The 16,285-nt window shown below is 56.4% G+C and overlaps 1 protein-coding gene across 6 annotated transcripts; it reads right to left on the bottom strand.

Moving 5' to 3' along the window:
- Nucleotides 1–1,508: 1,508 nt before the first annotated feature.
- On the bottom strand, nucleotides 1,509–15,862 carry MAF1 (MAF1 negative regulator of RNA polymerase III). 6 transcript variants are annotated; one of them, XM_085320582.1, is made up of 10 exons: nucleotides 15,550–15,862; nucleotides 14,440–14,557; nucleotides 13,624–13,689; nucleotides 10,167–10,311; nucleotides 7,105–7,233; nucleotides 6,324–6,489; nucleotides 5,400–5,521; nucleotides 4,695–4,814; nucleotides 3,978–4,097; nucleotides 1,509–3,635 (listed from the first exon to the last, which is right to left on the bottom strand). In XM_085320582.1, exons 4-10 carry the CDS (start codon nucleotides 10,247–10,249, stop codon nucleotides 3,614–3,616), a joined length of 762 nt encoding a protein of 253 aa, XP_085176708.1. In that variant the 5' UTR covers nucleotides 10,250–10,311; nucleotides 13,624–13,689; nucleotides 14,440–14,557; nucleotides 15,550–15,862; the 3' UTR covers nucleotides 1,509–3,613. The 6 variants fall into 6 exon arrangements, with proteins under 6 accessions (XP_085176708.1, XP_085176707.1, XP_085176709.1 ...); XM_085320581.1 differs by lacking the exon at nucleotides 13,624–13,689; XM_085320583.1 differs by lacking the exon at nucleotides 14,440–14,557.
- Nucleotides 15,863–16,285: the final 423 nt, after the last annotated feature.

Raw genomic sequence — 16,285 nt, 5'->3', positions numbered from 1 at the left:
GGCGACAGGCCCTGGCGCGCGGCCGCCACGCGCCGCAGCCGCCGGCCGCCGGGGCTGAAGGCCCAGACGGCGAAGGCGCCGTCCCCCGCCGTCACCACCTGCTCCAGCGCCGGCACCAGGAGGCAGCAGCGGATGCCCTGGGGCTCCGGCGTCCTGGAGAGCACCTGGAAGCGCGGCCCCAGCACCTGCAGGCCGCCCGGCCCCCAGGCCACGTAGCGGTCGAGCGCGGGCGCGTGCAGCAGCCCCGCCACGGGCCCCGGGGCGTTGCGGGTCGCCAGGAGCCGCCCGTCGTCCCCGTGCACGTGCAGCCGGCCGCGGGCGTCCAGCACCAGCAGCAGGCGCTCGGTGCCGTTGTAGGYGACGTGCCGCACGGGGTGCTCGAGGGCGATGCGGCCCAGGCGCCGCAGCCCGTGCGTCAGGCGCGCCGCCTTCAGCTCCTCCTTGTGCCTCTGCAGCACGGGGCGGCCCCGTCGCTGCCTCGCCCCGGCCCCGGCCCCAGCGCACCGGGGCAGAGCGGCCCCGGGGCCGTGCGCGCCGTCCCGCCGCGTACCCGATCCACCGCCTCGGCCAGGTTGTCCCGCAGCAAGGCCCAGAGCTGGGGGGCTTTCCTCCGCGGCGCTGCCGCCTCCTCCATCTGCGCGGGCTCCTGCTGCTCGGCTTCCTCCCCGGCTGCCTCCTCTTCCTCCTTCACAGCCTCCTGCTGCTCCTCTTCATCGCCACCCAGGTGCGGGCCCGGCAGCCACCCCCCACGGGCGCTGGATGCGGGATCAGCTCCGGGTTGGAAGGTGGCGGGAGCCCCACGCGCCCCCCTGCCCGGGACGGCGCCCCAGCATCCCCCGGCAGCAGCCGCCTCCCCGCGGCGGGCACGGCTGGCTCCGGGCCATCGCGAGGGGACCCGCGACCCRGCATCACCTCTGGGCTCCCGGGACGGGGGCCCCGGCCTGCGCCGCGCGCCCCGCGCCAGCCCCTCACCCCTGCTGTCCCTCGGTACCAGCCGGCCGCGGAGCCGCCGCGGCGCAGGTTGCCGGGGGACGGTTCTGTTTAGGGCCGTGGCGCGGCCCGGGGGGGGCCGGCGGGGCAGCACAGGGGCCCCCGGGCTCGGTGCCCCCGAGGGCCTGCTCAGCTCCCCCAGCCCTCGGGTGGCCGCAGCACCACCGGACGCTCGAGGCCGGAAGGATCTCTGCGGATCGCCTGGTCCAGCCCCCGGCTCAGCCTACGCACRTCGCCCCGCATCGCGTCCGAGCACCTCTCGACCATCTCCAAGCACGGAGACTCCACAAACCGCTCCGGTGCCCCGTCACCCTCCCAGTAAAAATCACACCAGGACTGGCCCCGCCGGGCGGTGCCTCCTGCCGGGCTTCACCCAAGGCGCGCGGCCGCCTTGCAGCCCTTTCCCCAGCAGGTACCGCGCGCCCACGGCCCGGCCCCGGCCGCTGCCCGYTCTCCCAGGCCCCTGCAGCCAGCCCAGCTCCCGGCAACTAGGAACCCCTAAAGGAAGGGGCAGCTCCTCACAGAAAAACTTTATTGGTGTAATGATACATTGCTATGCAGTAAAGTCAAATTTCCAKGACGGGGAGTTAAACCATGAAGCCAGCCACAGCAGCACACAAGTAGAGGGATGAAGGACGGAAGGGACGGGACAGSGCCAAAACCTGCTCCCACCCCCGGCAGCGGCCGTGCCGGGGCCTGGGAGCCTGGGCCAGGGAAGAGGAAGGTGGGAGAGACCTCGTCCCCCCCGTGCTACCCTGCAGCCTGCGGGCCGGGCCCCGCTCCCAGGGCGCCCGGCCCTCCCCAGCCCCACGCCGCGCTCGGCAGCGCCGCGGGCTCCGGGCCTGCGCGGGCTGAGCCCACGGCAGCGGGAGCCGGCAGACGCAGGGGTCCCGCTGCACTGCCGCCCTCAGAGCGGGTCCCTCCCCCTGCCAGCCCCTGGGCTCCTGCCCCTTCTCCGTCCCGAGCTACGGTGGGAGAGCCAGGTAGGACACGGCCAGGAGCCGACGGTGAACCCCGCCCCGGGGAGCTGAGGCTCAAACTCATCCTTAAGGACAAGGAAACAAACTCCAACTTAGAAACAAACTTCTGAAAAGTTACTAGGAGAGGAAGGAGCAGGGAAGGTGAACCGGCGCCTGCACCCCGCGACCCTGCCGGCGCAGCCGGAGGCTCCCCGCCCCGGTGCCGCTCGCCTCCGCGAGCTCTGCCTTCCCGGCCAGCCTCAGCGGGCAGGCACAGCTCAGCTCCCAGCGCGGCCCCGGCCCCGCAGCCCCCGGGAAGGGAGAGGGCCTCACGCCGGGGGGAAGGGGCCGCACTGGCAGCCAGGAGCCGGCCGTGCCCCGGGCAGGGCTCTCCCCTGGCGCCAGGGTCCGGGCAGCCCCGCAGGGAGCCTGGCAGCACCTGCCCCCCCACGCYGCTACCTCCGCTCTCTGGTTCATACGCGTCCCAGCCGCTCTGGAGCCGGCTGGGCTCTCACTGCCCCRACCTGGCACCTGCCGTAAGGGAGGAGGAGGGAAAACTTGGCCCTGCGAAACACCGGGAGCCTGGGCGGACAGGGGGACTCGCCTCTTGCAGAGGCTGGGTGAGGAGGAGGGAGGAAATGAGGGGGAAGATGCGATTAAACCAGAGTGTGAGTCCGAGCCGGCAGCATGCAGCTCCCGCCACGAGTCCCAGCTCACCCAGAATACAAAAATAAACTCTGCAGCCCTAGGCCTGGGTTGAGCAGGATCCCAGCACTGCAGCCGCTGCCCGGCACGCCGACCTGCACCGTCGCTGTGCTCCAGCCCCTCTCTGGCTTTGTCAAAAGTTGTCTGTGGTTTAAAAAACATGAAAGCTCGAGAATGAAACAAACAATCCAGCTTTTACCCACAGGGGTTGCATCTTGGGACCTGTTTGACCACAGGAATTGCTCAGGACCAGTGCAGGAAGCTGATACCCCCAGGGAAGATACAAAAAGAAAAAAAATTAAAAAAATAAAGTTAAAAAAAAAACACACCAGAGAAAATCACCACAGGCAGGCAGGAGCAAAGCAAACCTATTTGAAACGAATGGACACTTCTCCAGGGAACTTGCTACAGACAGTTCACGGGGAGTTCAACAACACTTCTTGAGGAGGAGGTCCAGGCAGAGGCATAGCAAGGGCTCTCCCTGCACCCCTTGCTGCTGCTGGTGCTATGGATGGACGGAGTTTGCTATGTCACAACCAGTAAAGAAAAGTGCTTGAGGAAAATCCAGCCCTGCTTCAGAGCCACGAGGAGTTTGCAGGTCAGTGCAGCCAATAAGATCAGCRATAAAGTGCAGCAAAGCTTCTCGGAGCTCCTACACAGCTGTCCAGCCAGAGTCACAGCAGCCGCGGACGGCAGCRCATGGAGAGCGTCCCGGAGGAGGGGACGTTTGCTGGCAGCACCTAGAGCTAGAGGACGTGTCTTCAGCCAGGAAGCCGCAGCTGCTTTCAGTACGTTGTGCTCCAAGATGCCTGGGGTACTCCAGTGTATGTACGAGTAGAGCAATGCTACAGCTGCTAGGCAGGGGCAGTTCAGGGAGCTCAGGGCTGCCTCATCCTCGGGACACAGGCAGCAAGGTGATTCAGCAGGGTCATGAGGCATCTTGCAGCAGCTCTGGAAACTCACATGCAAATAACTTGCAACCTGTAATGAAGCACACAAGCGTTACTGCTCTGCAGCTGCTCCGAGCCAGAAAGAGGGGGCGAAACAGGACCTGACTGCCTGAGTGGGGTGCAGAGCTGGGTGCCCGGATGCCCGGGGAGCAGCAGGACTGCTTCTGTGCAAGAGCTGCTCAGCCCCGCCGAGCTCCAAGTCACGCTCTCAGAGCGCAGGAGCAGAAACCTCTGGTCCGGCAGGCTGGGGCCCTCTACCCCCAGCACCCGCGCGAGCTGGGAGCACCGCTCCCACCTCCCCAGGCGGAGCAGGTGCCCTGGACGAGCCCACGGTCGACATGCCTGGCCCAGCCGGCGCGCGGAGCTCACACACCTGTCCTCCTCTATGCTGCCGCTTTCGTTGTCACAGGCATCCCTGTTCTCCTCTACGTCCTCTTCACCAAGCTCCATATCCAGCTCATTTCCAGCTTCTGAGCGTGTGTATGTGTACCCACTGGAGAAAAAAGGGCAGCATAATGTAAGCGCCCAGCTGGTGCCCCACTGTGATGGTGTGTCCACAGGGAAAATCCCCACTCAACTGTCCAGTGGGCTTAAGTCCCTGTCGGAGTCCTGCTGCTCTGAGCAGGATCTCTGCATCCGAATCGAGCCCATGGGCAGGAGAGGCTGGCTGCTGGCAGTGCCCTCCGACAGGTCACTGCCCCCCGTGTGTGCCCCACAGCGCCCGGGCCTGTTGGAGAGCAGCGGCCTGGYGCCAGGCGAAGGGCTGCCCATGCCCTGGATCCAGACCACGGCTCCTGGTCAGCTTGTTCTTCAGTCTAAAGCGGTGCTGTACATCTTGGAAAGACAGAGGGAACCAGGCTCTGGCCGAGCTGTGTTCCCCTGCTCTGCTCTCCCTGGCCAACCAGATGTGCAAGCAACAGTGCTGGGGCAACTGGGCAGAGACGGGAGGGCAGTTCCCAATCATGTGTCTACTATGTTCCAGCTCGGGGGCCGGCAGGGGCCGGAGAGGTTCCTCCCCTGCAGGGACGCGGCTTGCAAACAGGTAACACAATTCTTTTAGGGTGACTTCACAGATGTCATGTGGCCTGACCTGATGGAACGACAGGTAAAAAAGACAATCCTCTTCAGCCTCTTGTTGTAGAAGAAGTAGTTGAAGGACCAGAGGCTGCCATCCTCTCCAAAGGGGTCTGAATCCAGGTCTGGATTGTAGCTGCAACACCAAGTGGAGGACATGAGAAATGCTGCACCAGACTCTACTCTCAGACTCAACCACCGTTCTCACCCCAGCTGCGTGCATCACTTGGAGGATGCGAAGGGGGAAAATGGGTAAGTTCAGAGCCACCTCAGGGCAGGGTGGGTGGGCAGAACACAGAAAAGAGGTGGGCACCATTATGTCCAGGTAGTGCACAGGGCGAAGGGCAGACAAGGCAGAGAGTAGCACTGCGTGGGCAGCAGGAATCACCCTGCCACCCCAGGCACTTTCTGGAAGGAGGATGAGATACAACACAGAGCACTTGGCTGCCTAGAGTGCAGACTTGTAGGGCGTGGAAGTTCTGTGYGGGAAGACGATGATGGGGGAAAGGCAGTTCCTTTTCCGTGATCACAGAGCAAGAAGATAGCAAACGCTCACAAAGGGACATCCTGCCAGCTCCAGCAGCATGGTCCTCACATACACAGCTAGGCACACCAAAATGCAACCTGGCCTTGAGAAATAATGTTTCTCTGCAGCCCATAGCACGCAGGAAAGCAGGGGGGGGAGGATTCAGACCCTGGGGGTGAGTGCTTGTCCCATTACCTGTAGATGTCACACTCTGAGAGACAAATCTCTTCATCCACAGCATCCCACAGGTGTGGTTTCAGGGCATTGAAATCTTCACGAACTGCAGAGAAGAGGCTGCAGTTGACAGCATTCACCACCTAAAGAGACCAAGCACGGCATGTGAGCAGAGCAGAGGAACTGCTGCCTGTCCTCCCTCCCACCTCCCCTTGAAAAGCCTCTTGCCCACACTCCACTCCAGCTCCACTCCACTCCCCTGCAGCAACAGGTCCCTCTTCCAAGTGGGCATATCTGAAGGCAGGCAGGAAGACTAGATCACAGCATTCTGCCAGAAGCCTGTTTCCAAAGTGTGGAAAGTRGTAACAAAACATTCCAAAAAGTCTTCTCTAATGCAAGTTTTCAACCTTTTCCTAATTTGTCCTCTGCAAGAATGACATGYAAGACCAATGCTTCCCCCTCACTTTTCCTTCTAACTGCCCTGGAAACAGCAGCCAGCTGACATGAAAATTCCTGCTCATAAAAGGTTGTTTCTAAAGAAGAGAAGAACATGGCAAGCCCGGCAAAGCCTTCACTACTGCTGCCAGCTTTTCAGMGAAAGAACTCGGGTGTCCTAACACTGGACAGGAGGACACTCCAAGGTAGCTGTTGGAAAAGATGCAGTATGAGAGCCCCACAAACCTCTTCCAACAAAGCATGAGTAATGTGCCATCCTAAGGCTGACACTGGTGGAAGCAGGGAGCAAGCAATATCCTGGGAATGATTATCCAGGACCACAGTGGGCTTCCCTGGAGAGGCAGACACCTCCTTCACCACTCAAAGCTGGCAGATCCCTGCTTCATTCTCTTCCAGGACACAGCCGTCTAGCACAGCAGCCTTCCAGCAAGGAGCCCACAGGCACCACACCCCGTGGCTGGCAGAATCCGCTCTGGCATGATCACATACCCAGTTGAGGCTCGGCTCCCGGCTGAACTCATGGCTCTTGGCAGCACTGAAGTCATAGTCTGGGCGGAAGGACTCGTTGAGCGTTGCAATCAGATAGAAGAGGGTCTTGCGACTACACTTGTCACTCAGGGGTCCCTCTTCATCACCACTCTGACTCTTACTGAGCCTAAGACACGGAATGGCAATGTTATCCATGTGAGCCGCACCAGCGGACACCCACACCAGAGAGCAGCACAGGCAGACTGAACTGACCACATCCAGCACAGCACCCCGCTGGGCCTTGCTTGATTAAGCTAGGTGACTTGCACAAAAAGCAGCAGACAAAGCCCTTGCTGAAGACCTTGTCAGAGGCCAGTGYCACCCCAAGGCGGGGGCAGAAGCATCCCAGTACATGGGTTTGGCTGTCTTTGCAAGATAGTTCCAGCTAAATTGCTTTAACCRGGGGCAACCAACATGTGTGCACCAACGGCCAACTGAGTCTCTCTGCTTTGGGCCAGCTGTGGTAACTTTGCAACACTGCACAGCCTTGGCACAGCACCCATYCGAAAGGCAGCCTTGGGAGAGCACAAGTCCCAGGACACTGTGTATCAGCTCCATCAGGGAGGCTCCAAGCACACCAGCCAGGCCAGGGCCAAACACAGAAATGAGGCCWGCTGCCAGTGTGGGGAGTGCAGGCCATTCCCTCAAATGAAACCTGAACCCTTGCCCACGAACACACCGTTGTCTTTGGTGTAGCAMAGCAAATACTCCCAGGACTTCCCAGTACTCCAGTCCACCATACCTGCTGGGGCTGATCCCTGTGGTCTGAGGAGGCGACAGAGCCTCCAGGACATGCGGCTGGCCCTCCTGGCAGAACTGCTTGAACATATGTTTGTCATCACCAGCCATCTTGCACGAGTAACTTTCAATCCTGTGGAGACACACAGCACCATGCATGAGATGAGGCCAAGCACCAGGCCCAGCAACATCAGGATGAGGCTAGCAGCACCTTGAAGGTCTTGGCCCAAAGCTGTGATGTTGGTAACTCAGACAAGGCAGGGGAGCACTAAGGTCTGAAGATGGGCCACAGAAGAGTGGCTAGCACAGCCAAAGGATTCACCAGGCCCCAGGAGCAACCTTCTTCACACCATGTGGTATTGGCTGAGCCCAGGGCAACCAGTGGTGCCAGAAATTCCTTTATTTGTATATATGTGTGGAAATACATGTGTTTATCTCAAGCAAGAACAGAAGAGATTGGTCAAGTTGAACTGCTCTTCCAGGAGCATATTAGAGCCATTCCTACAAATTCCCAGGGTGCAATCTACCTTCCTCACATACCCTCCCRTATCAGAAACGGGTCCATAGCTGGCACAGAACCAACTCTGTCACAGCCTGCTCAGGAGAAAGTTCTCATTGCCCCCTCAGTTGACAAGGCTGTTAGCTCCCTTTACTGAGCATCATTTCACATGTGACCAAGAGCACAGCAGCCAGAAGGACCCTGTCAAAACTAGTTTAAAAGCTCTTCCAGAGAACTTGTATGTAACATTGTCCAGCTCCAACTCAGGAATGGAAATTGTACWAAAAACACATTTTACTCCCCCAACACAAGGAAATTGGCTTTACTGATCCCAGTTGATGTCAGCTTGACAGAAGCTAGAGGGCAAGACAGACTCACAGACTGTCAGGCAACTGAACATCTGCTCAGACATCACACTCACAACTAAATACAAGCTTCAAACAGAAAGTTTCCTTCAGGTTTTCAAGTAGCTGGAGTTGCTTGGGTAAGAAGAAATCATTCCAGCATCGGTCCTTTCCACAGCACCTGGGAGGCTGCTACAAAGTTGGCAGGAGTCTCCTTTGTTCAAGAGTTGGGAAGACCAAAGCCTTCAGAAAGAGGCTTTCCAAAACCACKGATCCACCAGTGTGAGAAGGGGGACAAGAATCCAGGGGTTCYCAAACCTCTTCTTCAAGAGGAGAGCATYGCTTAATGCTGAAACAAACAATCTCTTGGAAACAGCATTAAAATGACCAATGAAAAAGGAATAGCAACTGCAGACAAAAGTGGGCCTGGAAGTGTAATTAATTCATTAGAGTGCCTGGATCGCTCCCAAGCAAACAGAAACTATCCAGTTTGCCAAACTATATCCATCCTCAGAAGGAAAGTCTGTAGGCTAGCGCATGACCCGCAGCCTCAGACACCACATCACCACGGCTTCTGTAACATACAGCCCAGTAACACAGTGTTGCCACTGCTAGTAAGAGGCCRTAAGCTTCGCACTGAGTTTGCAAGGCCTCAGGTCTGAGGCTTGTAAGGCTTGCTCTGACTGAACTTTTCTTGACCTGCCTGAAACTTTCTTTTACTTGATTTAGCTGTGACAGCAATTTCTCTAACTGACCAGGTATCTATGGCTGATCTCTTACACTTTTGCTTTTGTACGGTGTAACCATAGTTTTGGATAGATAGCAGTAGAACCCAGTTTTTCTATGTAGAATGAGACATTTGCAAGTCTTCACGTAATGATGCAGTGTAGAGAAATACAGGTTTGGTATGACAACAGAGGCCTTGAGAAGTGGAGACAGGATGCAGCATAGAGAAGTAGAGGTATGGGATGATAAGAGATGGGGCACAAACTTGGCACTGGAGACCTCACGGCTCATCAATGGTCAGTTAAGGAAACGCAGACGTGGAGCCAGACAAAACAGCAGAGAGAATGGAAAAAATAGTACCTAACATATGCAAAAGGCACCATATAGCACAAATTCAGCTGCAACATGGAGCCGCTGACCAACAAAAGGAAGAGCAAGGGTGTAAAAACATGTTAACACGCATATAAAAGTGACCCCAGATAGATCTTAGAGTGAGGAAGAAGAAACCACCAACATGAACATCACATTCCTCCAGGCAAAAGACCCCAGRTGCTGACAACTCACTGCACTACTTTCTCCAGCTCTCTGAAGCTACCGATTTTAAGACCTAGAGGAGCAGTGGAAGGATGAAGCTCAGGATAAAGGGACAGAAACTAAGAAGTGTGTGTGAGTGTCTGTCACAATTGTAATTGTGTTCTTACTATTATACTCTTCTGTATAAAAGTATTCAACTGTATTACTATTCTTTCTTTGTAATAATTAGATCTGGACTAATGATGATTCTTGAATTAGATTGCCAAGATCTCAGCTACACTAACAATACATTCTTGCCTTTATACGCACGGTGTGTTTCCTCTTTGCCCACAAAGAAGACTGGGACCGTTGATGTCTCCTGTGCCTTGTCCTGTCACACCCCATACCTGAATGCAGCACCTGCCGCCAGTCCTAGCCCCACAACAGAGACAGAAGGGGCCTGGCCTGACTGGCCCACGTCTTGTCCAGCGACAGCTGTGCAGCCACCATCGTGCTGGGACTACCACGGGACTAACTGCACGAGACCAGAGTCTGGGAAGGACAACAGAGGAAGCGCAGCCCTTCCTCTGACTCCTGATGTGACACAGGTACACTTCTCCCATCACCAAACACAAGTGACCTAGCTTGCCATCTCGCCTAATTTTCTGTGTAGCTGTCCTGGACCTAGAAAATTCTTGCAAAGAGCGTTGGATTGGTTCTCAGCCTGCCTTCACTATCCCCAGAAGGAAATGGCAACTAGGAATAAGAGCAAAAAATCACGGGAATTCCTGGTCCAGAGCCGGGCCCATCTAGCTTTACGTATTCATGCTAACAGCAATCTTCCATCTACTCTGGGAAAAGAGAGGAGATTTACAGCTGACTGTCAGACTGCAACTCCTTTTAAAGTATTTTCTCAGAGACRGGAGAGGCATGAGAAAGCAGGCTTGCTTCCCACACAGAAAACAGGTATCTGATAGTACTCACCGGCCAATGATGTGAGCATCTCCAGTCTCCACAGTTAGCTGGGAGTTTATTGCTTCAAAACTTGAGTTCTCCAACAGCTTCATTGTCTTTGCTTCTGGCTCTGGAGCAATTCACTGTGCAACAGCTGCTGCAGAGTTTGTATGTCCTATCAGAAAAAAAAGCAGAAAAGAAAAGATTCTTAGATTCTTATACCGRGAGAAAGAGAGATGGAAGCACTAAACCCCATGAGGAACAGCAAGGCTGCAGTTTGTCCAGCCTGGCAAGGATCAGAAACCAGCACAAAGGCAGGACAGTGTAGAAGTCAGGAAACAAACACCTTTTCCAAGCAGGGAAAAGAGGGCTACAGGCTTTRTGTTGCTATGACAACTCCTATCCAGATGGGCACCTGCACCTCCCTGGTGGCTCTGATCACGCACGCTGCTGTTATCCCCGCACCTACGCCCTGTCAGCTCCGCTACATGACTAAGAACAAGCTGATCCGCAGTGTTCCCTGCACCCACCRCATCTAGGGGGTCATGCCCACTCCATTTACACCAGTGACTACTCATTTCTTTGCAACTGCTGAAGTGGTACATTCTGACAGGGAGTTTCCAAGTTCCCCTTCTTAGTTCTGAAGGTCACTGGCCTTTTTTAGCCAGATTGTTTTCCCTTGAAGCAGTGGGCTGGAAGAGTGCATGGCACTTGTTCCACTGTGGGCTGGGAGCAAACACTCCTGCCAAGCASTGCAAGCTGTCTCCTCCGATGGAGCAGGATTCTGGCAGTCCCAGCTTCGGCTCAGGGAGCTGCTCTTTCATGCGGCCTCTCAGGGCCTCCAATGAAATCCAGGATCAACAGTCGAACTGGTTAACGGGAGGAGAGGGGGTGGAGAGAGGCTTGGCTCCCAGTCGGCACAGCTGCCAGGCAGACCCCCGGCCCCGCGGAGGCGTGCAGGCCTCAGCCACTATTTCCACGCAGGGCAGTGTCACCCCTGGGGACGGAGCACCTCTCTCAGGCTTGCTCTAGGGGCTGATGGAGCTGCCTGATGGATTTTAAGGAGGACCAAGGACTTTCTCCAGAGAGCCCAGCACAGAGCCTTTGCTCCCTCCCCAGCTCAGRGCCTCTTGCACAACCCTGGGACTGTAACAGGAGAATTTGTAAACAAGCAGGGAAGCACATGCCAGGGCTCTCTGGAAACAGTGTCCCCTTACAGGCCTCCCAGAGAAGATATATCCACACCCTTACTCTGGGCACCAGGACAGAGAGGAGAAAAAGACTCCTGGTCCTTCGGTTTCAGATCTGCATGCGTGAAGGGGACACTATGTGTCCATGATACCATGGAGGATGTTGACTCAGAGCCCAAGGGATGTAGACAGAGCCACCAAGCCCGGGCTGAGTCCTGGGCTCTAGACAGGAGGGAGTAGGAGCAATCAAGTAGCAGCGTGGGAGACCCAAGCATGCACTCAGAACCACCCACCACCCCCTGCAATGTCTCACCGGCACCGCCACGCTGCCTGGCTCTACGCAGAGGATTGCAGGGTGCTGGATGTTCTTACCCTGACGCTGCCCGAGGCGACTAAAACACAGACGGTGTACAAGCCAAAGTGACACCTAAAGGGAACACCATGTCTGAGAGGCAGCTTCAGCACTCAGCGCAACCCCAGCCTACTAAACAGAATAGCCTCAGCTGAACCGCTGAGGAAGAGCGCGTGTACCGTACCTGGGGAAGAAACAGCAAACCTCTGCTCAGACACTCCTGTAAGCATACATGGCTTAGCAGAACCCTAGACAGCATACACACTGGCTGTCGTAGCAATTAACATCCCTCTAAACGGGAAATTCCCTGCGCGCAGATGAACAACCCCAGTCAGGCCACAAAGCAAATTCTCACTATCCTGAAACTTTTTTTTTTTTTTTGGGTGTGTGTGTAGGTCTCTAGTGTCTTTCAGCTTATTAAAGTACAAACGTTTAGCCCATCAGTCCTCTGGCATGGGAAAGTCTTCCACACCAGGGAAGCTCAGTAATCTCCACATTGGCCCTTCTTTTTTCCTCTCAAACAGCTGTGGGTGAAATGAGAGAGCAACAAGTTCAGGAAGAGCCTTGGGAAAACGAAAGAGGGAAAGCAGTCATACCAAGGAATTAAATGCCAACCCACAAGACACAAGGCAAGGACCATAAGCAGGAAATGGAACCTCAGGCCATAGGATCCTCACTCCCTAAGAATGTCTTCTTCCCTCCCGTAAGTCCCTCACATGGAGGCATGCATGCCAGCACTCTGGAACAGGTTTCTACTTGATTCAAAGGCATCAGGCACACTTGAGCATGCATAACAAAACAATAATTCAGACTAATCACGTTGCTTATGCAATAGACGTTCCTCTGAAATTGTGATCCTACAGATGCCTCTGGACATGAAAACCTGTCCCCCACCCACCCTGTTCTACAGAGAGATACCTAAAAGCAGAGCCAACAAGAGCTACACAAAAACCGCACGCTGTGCTCTGCTCATAATGTTATACAAGGTTGGCATCACCAGAGTAAGAACACGGACACTGCGAAATGCAAAGCTAGCAGCAGTTTCCTGCAGCTTGCTCCAGCACACGTCGGAGGGATGGGGCAGTCAAGCTGCAAACTGCTTGGAAAGAGAACATAGGATGAGGTGCCAGCTGTCTTCTGACCATACCAGAAGACTTGCCAATGACCAAAATTAGAACACTAACATAAGCCCTAAACGAGCAAAAGCCAACTCTGCTTCTAATGCTGAAAGACAACAGATTGCTTCACAGACAAGAGGAATTTCATGGGATATGGACTTTTTTGCCTTCAGGTAAGCATGCGAGTCTGAAGAGATCTATACAAAGCTCTGAACTGCTATTTTGGAAGAGTTGTACAGCACAGGACTTTTGCAGCAGGGATCTAAAGTGGTGATGYCATGGAAAGGATTTTCAAGGCATGTTGATTTAGTTCATCTCAGAAAACTATGGAGAGATTTTGCAYCAATACACAGACAGACGAGTCAACACCTAGACAGTAAGTTTAACGGATTATGCCTCAGACCTAACTGTGTAGATACAGTGTTTATCAGTCAATAYCAGGCCATTTGGATCATCAGATCAGATGTATGTGCTGAAACTTCAAGAAATACTGATCTCTGCACCTTTTGCTTATCTGTTACTCTTTCATCTCAAGAAGTGCCAAGAAGCTCAGAAAAATACAAAAGAACTCAGCTTTCAACAAGGCAGAAATGAGCTGCTGTACAGGAAACGTGCATTTCCTCCRTAAGCGGTAGCCGCTCAGCCCTGCGGAGTGCAGGAGGCAGGACACAGAYTGAGAAGAGGGAAGAAGTAACAGGCCGTAAAGGACGTAGCCAAGAGGTTCTACTTCGTCCTCTCCCCCATTTACTAGAGCCAAAGGCCAAGCCTGAAGGACCTGCTTTAGCGCTTGACAGGACAGCCCAGGTGACAAATTGCTACAAACATACCGTGGTGACAGAGAGGCTCTGAAGCAGGAGGCAGGAGTTCTCCTCTCTGAAGCTTTCTCTAACAAGCTGCAGTTGCAAGAACAGGACATTATGATCACTTGCAGAGAGGGAAACCAAAGCTTTGAGCTCTGAACTTGAACCGTCACTGCTGAAACAATAATACAACACTTACGACCAAAATAGTAGGTTTTACTGCTGACAACCAGGTTTGTGTGGTACTGGTGCCCCCCCACCTGCACCCCTCCATGCCCTGGGCAGTCTCAGAAGCCAGCAGTGTAAGAGCACTGGAAGCCATGCTTTTTGAACAATCTTCTTTCTCACGGCAAAACTTGATAAATCTGCCTCTATGGATGAGCAGGAGCCTGACAAGAAACAGCTCGTCTGGCACTTTCTAAAGAAACTGACTTCAAGAAATTAYGGTTAGTGTTCAACACAGAGCTAGTCAATGTTGGCATAACTGGCTAGCGACGGTCCTGCAGTACAGAGAAGTCCTCYGCTGGAAACAAGGTGGCTGCTAGGGCCTCAACCACTGAGGTGAACATCTCTGCAATTCCCACTGATAAGAAACGAATGYGGCACCGACAGTGAAACACTGCATTATAAAAGCTGCATCCATTCCTCTCTGCCRTGGAGCCACCACAGCAGCACCGCCGAGGAATGGCAGAGGCACACAGCTACTCTCTCGCTGAGGGAATGCGGGGCAGGGCGTCCCCAGAGATCGGCAGTCAGTACGTGACACCACAGTTCACAACAGGAAAGGTAAAATTAGGTATTCAGCCACATTTTCACATGGTGCAGAAAGGACACAACACCCACCCGTTCCGAGAGAGACGACTCKTCTTGTTCCGAGCAGAGGGAGAGAGCAGCAGAGTCTGCAGCGGGCAGGGTGGGCGAAGGCACAGACGCTCCACTAAAAGGTTTGTGACTGGAGTGTCTGGGCAGTTCAACACAGGACATGTGAGGCTTAATCTTAACACTGGTGCTGAAACAATACCTCCGTCTCCTTCTTTGCCTGAATCATGTCCCAGTAAGGGAACCCAAAGCAAAACTGACACTTCAGCTGAAGTGTTTTGCTAAGTCAGCCACAAGATAAGCATATTTAAGGTGGATTTAGTTCAGAGCACTGTAATCTCATTCCTGCAGTACATATGGCTCTTTGGATAGCACATAACACAGAAGGTTGCATTAGTTCGTATTATAAACAGAGCAGGGGGCATACTAGCACCTTGCTGCTGAAATGATTTGGCACCCTGTAAACATTACTGAAGCGGGACAGGGAGGAGAGAGGACATCCAAAGAGCTGGACTGATCTAATTTTAAACCAGGGTTAACGGAAAACGCAGAGGCACGATCTAAAGGGTTTCGGGTATCACAGGAGCCACGGCGCGCTCCAGGGCCACCAAGGACTGCAAGAGCGAACCCAGGGAAACCCGCCCCACACAGGAGCCGGCGGAAGCAAGGCCCAGTCCAGCCCCGGTGAGGAGCAGCCCGCAGCGCTACAACGCGGGGAGGGAGAAACCTGAGGGGCAGCTCGGCAGACGCGAACTCTACCAAGTTCTGCTCTGCCAGGGAGCGCCCGCCCTCGCCCACCCCTGCCGCTCCCGGCTGCGCCCTCCGCCCCCGAGCCCCCGGACGGGCTCTGCGGCCCCCGGCGCCCTCCGCCCCCGGCGGCAAGGCAAACGCGCGGCGGCGGCGGCGGCCGCCCCCGCCCCGCCGGGGCCTCCAGCTTCCCAGCATGCCGCACGCACCCCCTCCCGGCGTCCTCCGCGCCGCAGCCGGCCGCGGCCTGCGCCCTCACGCCAGCACTACAACTCCCAGCCTGCCTTGCGCCGCGCGGCAGCGGCTGGTCCCGGCGCGCTGCCGCGGGGCGTCCTGGGAGCTGTAGTCCGCGGGGTACTCCGGAGCGGGGGAGCAGCGGAAACCGACCTGCTCGTGTCTCCTGCACTCGGTCCCGGCGGGGGTCCTCACGGTGACAGCTCCTTCAGTCCCGGGGCGTTTGTAAAGGGAAGCTTCGCCGGGGAAAGCTCGAGGAGGGCGCGTGTGCCTCGGCCGCCGTCCGCCGTCTCACACCGGCCCACCGGGCCTCCGCCCACCTCGACATGTCCCCGACTAATCGGGACGGAGCGAGCGGCTGGTCGAGACCTGGATTTCCCCGGGCGGGCAGGCAGGCGAGCGAGCGGGCGAGCGACCCTTTCCTCAGRCACCGGACGACAACAAGCAGCAAAGCCCCGCCCGCGGCCCAGCCGTCCCGAGCGGCTGCTGACAGCTCCCTCCTCCCCATTGGAGGAGAGCCGTGGCGCTCCCCGCCGAGCTCGTCTCCCATTGGCGGACGGGGAAGTCAATCAGAAGCGCCGTGCCCGCCCTCCGAGGGGACAGCGCCTAGCCCCACCCACCGGCCGGGACGCTCCGGGCCCTGATTGGCTGGCGGGGACAAAGACGCAGGGAGCGGCTGTCAATCACGGGAAGGGGGCGCGGCGCCCCCGTCCGGCCTGGCGGGGGCACTGCAGGCCCCGGGGCAGGGCCGGCTCCCCCCCGAGAGCCCGGTGCACCGAGAGAGGGGCTGCCCGCGGGGACCGGCTCCTCCCGCTGCACCGCGAAGGACGGGGCATTGCAAAGCCCGGCTCTTCCCGGTGCACCGCGAAGGACGGGGCATTGCAAAGCC

The sequence above is a fragment of the Rhea americana genome, unplaced genomic scaffold, assembly GCF_003343005.1.
Source record: "Rhea americana isolate MKP2758 unplaced genomic scaffold, rheAme1 scaffold_641, whole genome shotgun sequence".
Classification (NCBI taxonomy): domain Eukaryota; kingdom Metazoa; phylum Chordata; class Aves; order Rheiformes; family Rheidae; genus Rhea; species Rhea americana.
This window is presented reverse-complemented; position numbering and strand designations above follow the sequence as displayed.

Bases quoted from the DNA above. Each gene is read 5' to 3' on its own strand.
- MAF1 (XM_085320582.1), bottom strand. From the start codon at position 10,249: ATGAAGCTGTTGGAGAACTCAAGTTTTGAAGCAATAAACTCCCAGCTA. The intron at 6,490-7,104 runs GTATGGTGGACT...TCCGTGTCTTAG, and splicing joins ACAGGGATCAGCCCCAGCAG to GCTCAGTAAGAGTCAGAGTG. The intron at 4,098-4,694 runs GTCAGGCCACAT...TTTTTTCTCCAG, and splicing joins TTTACCTGTCGTTCCATCAG to TGGGTACACATACACACGCT.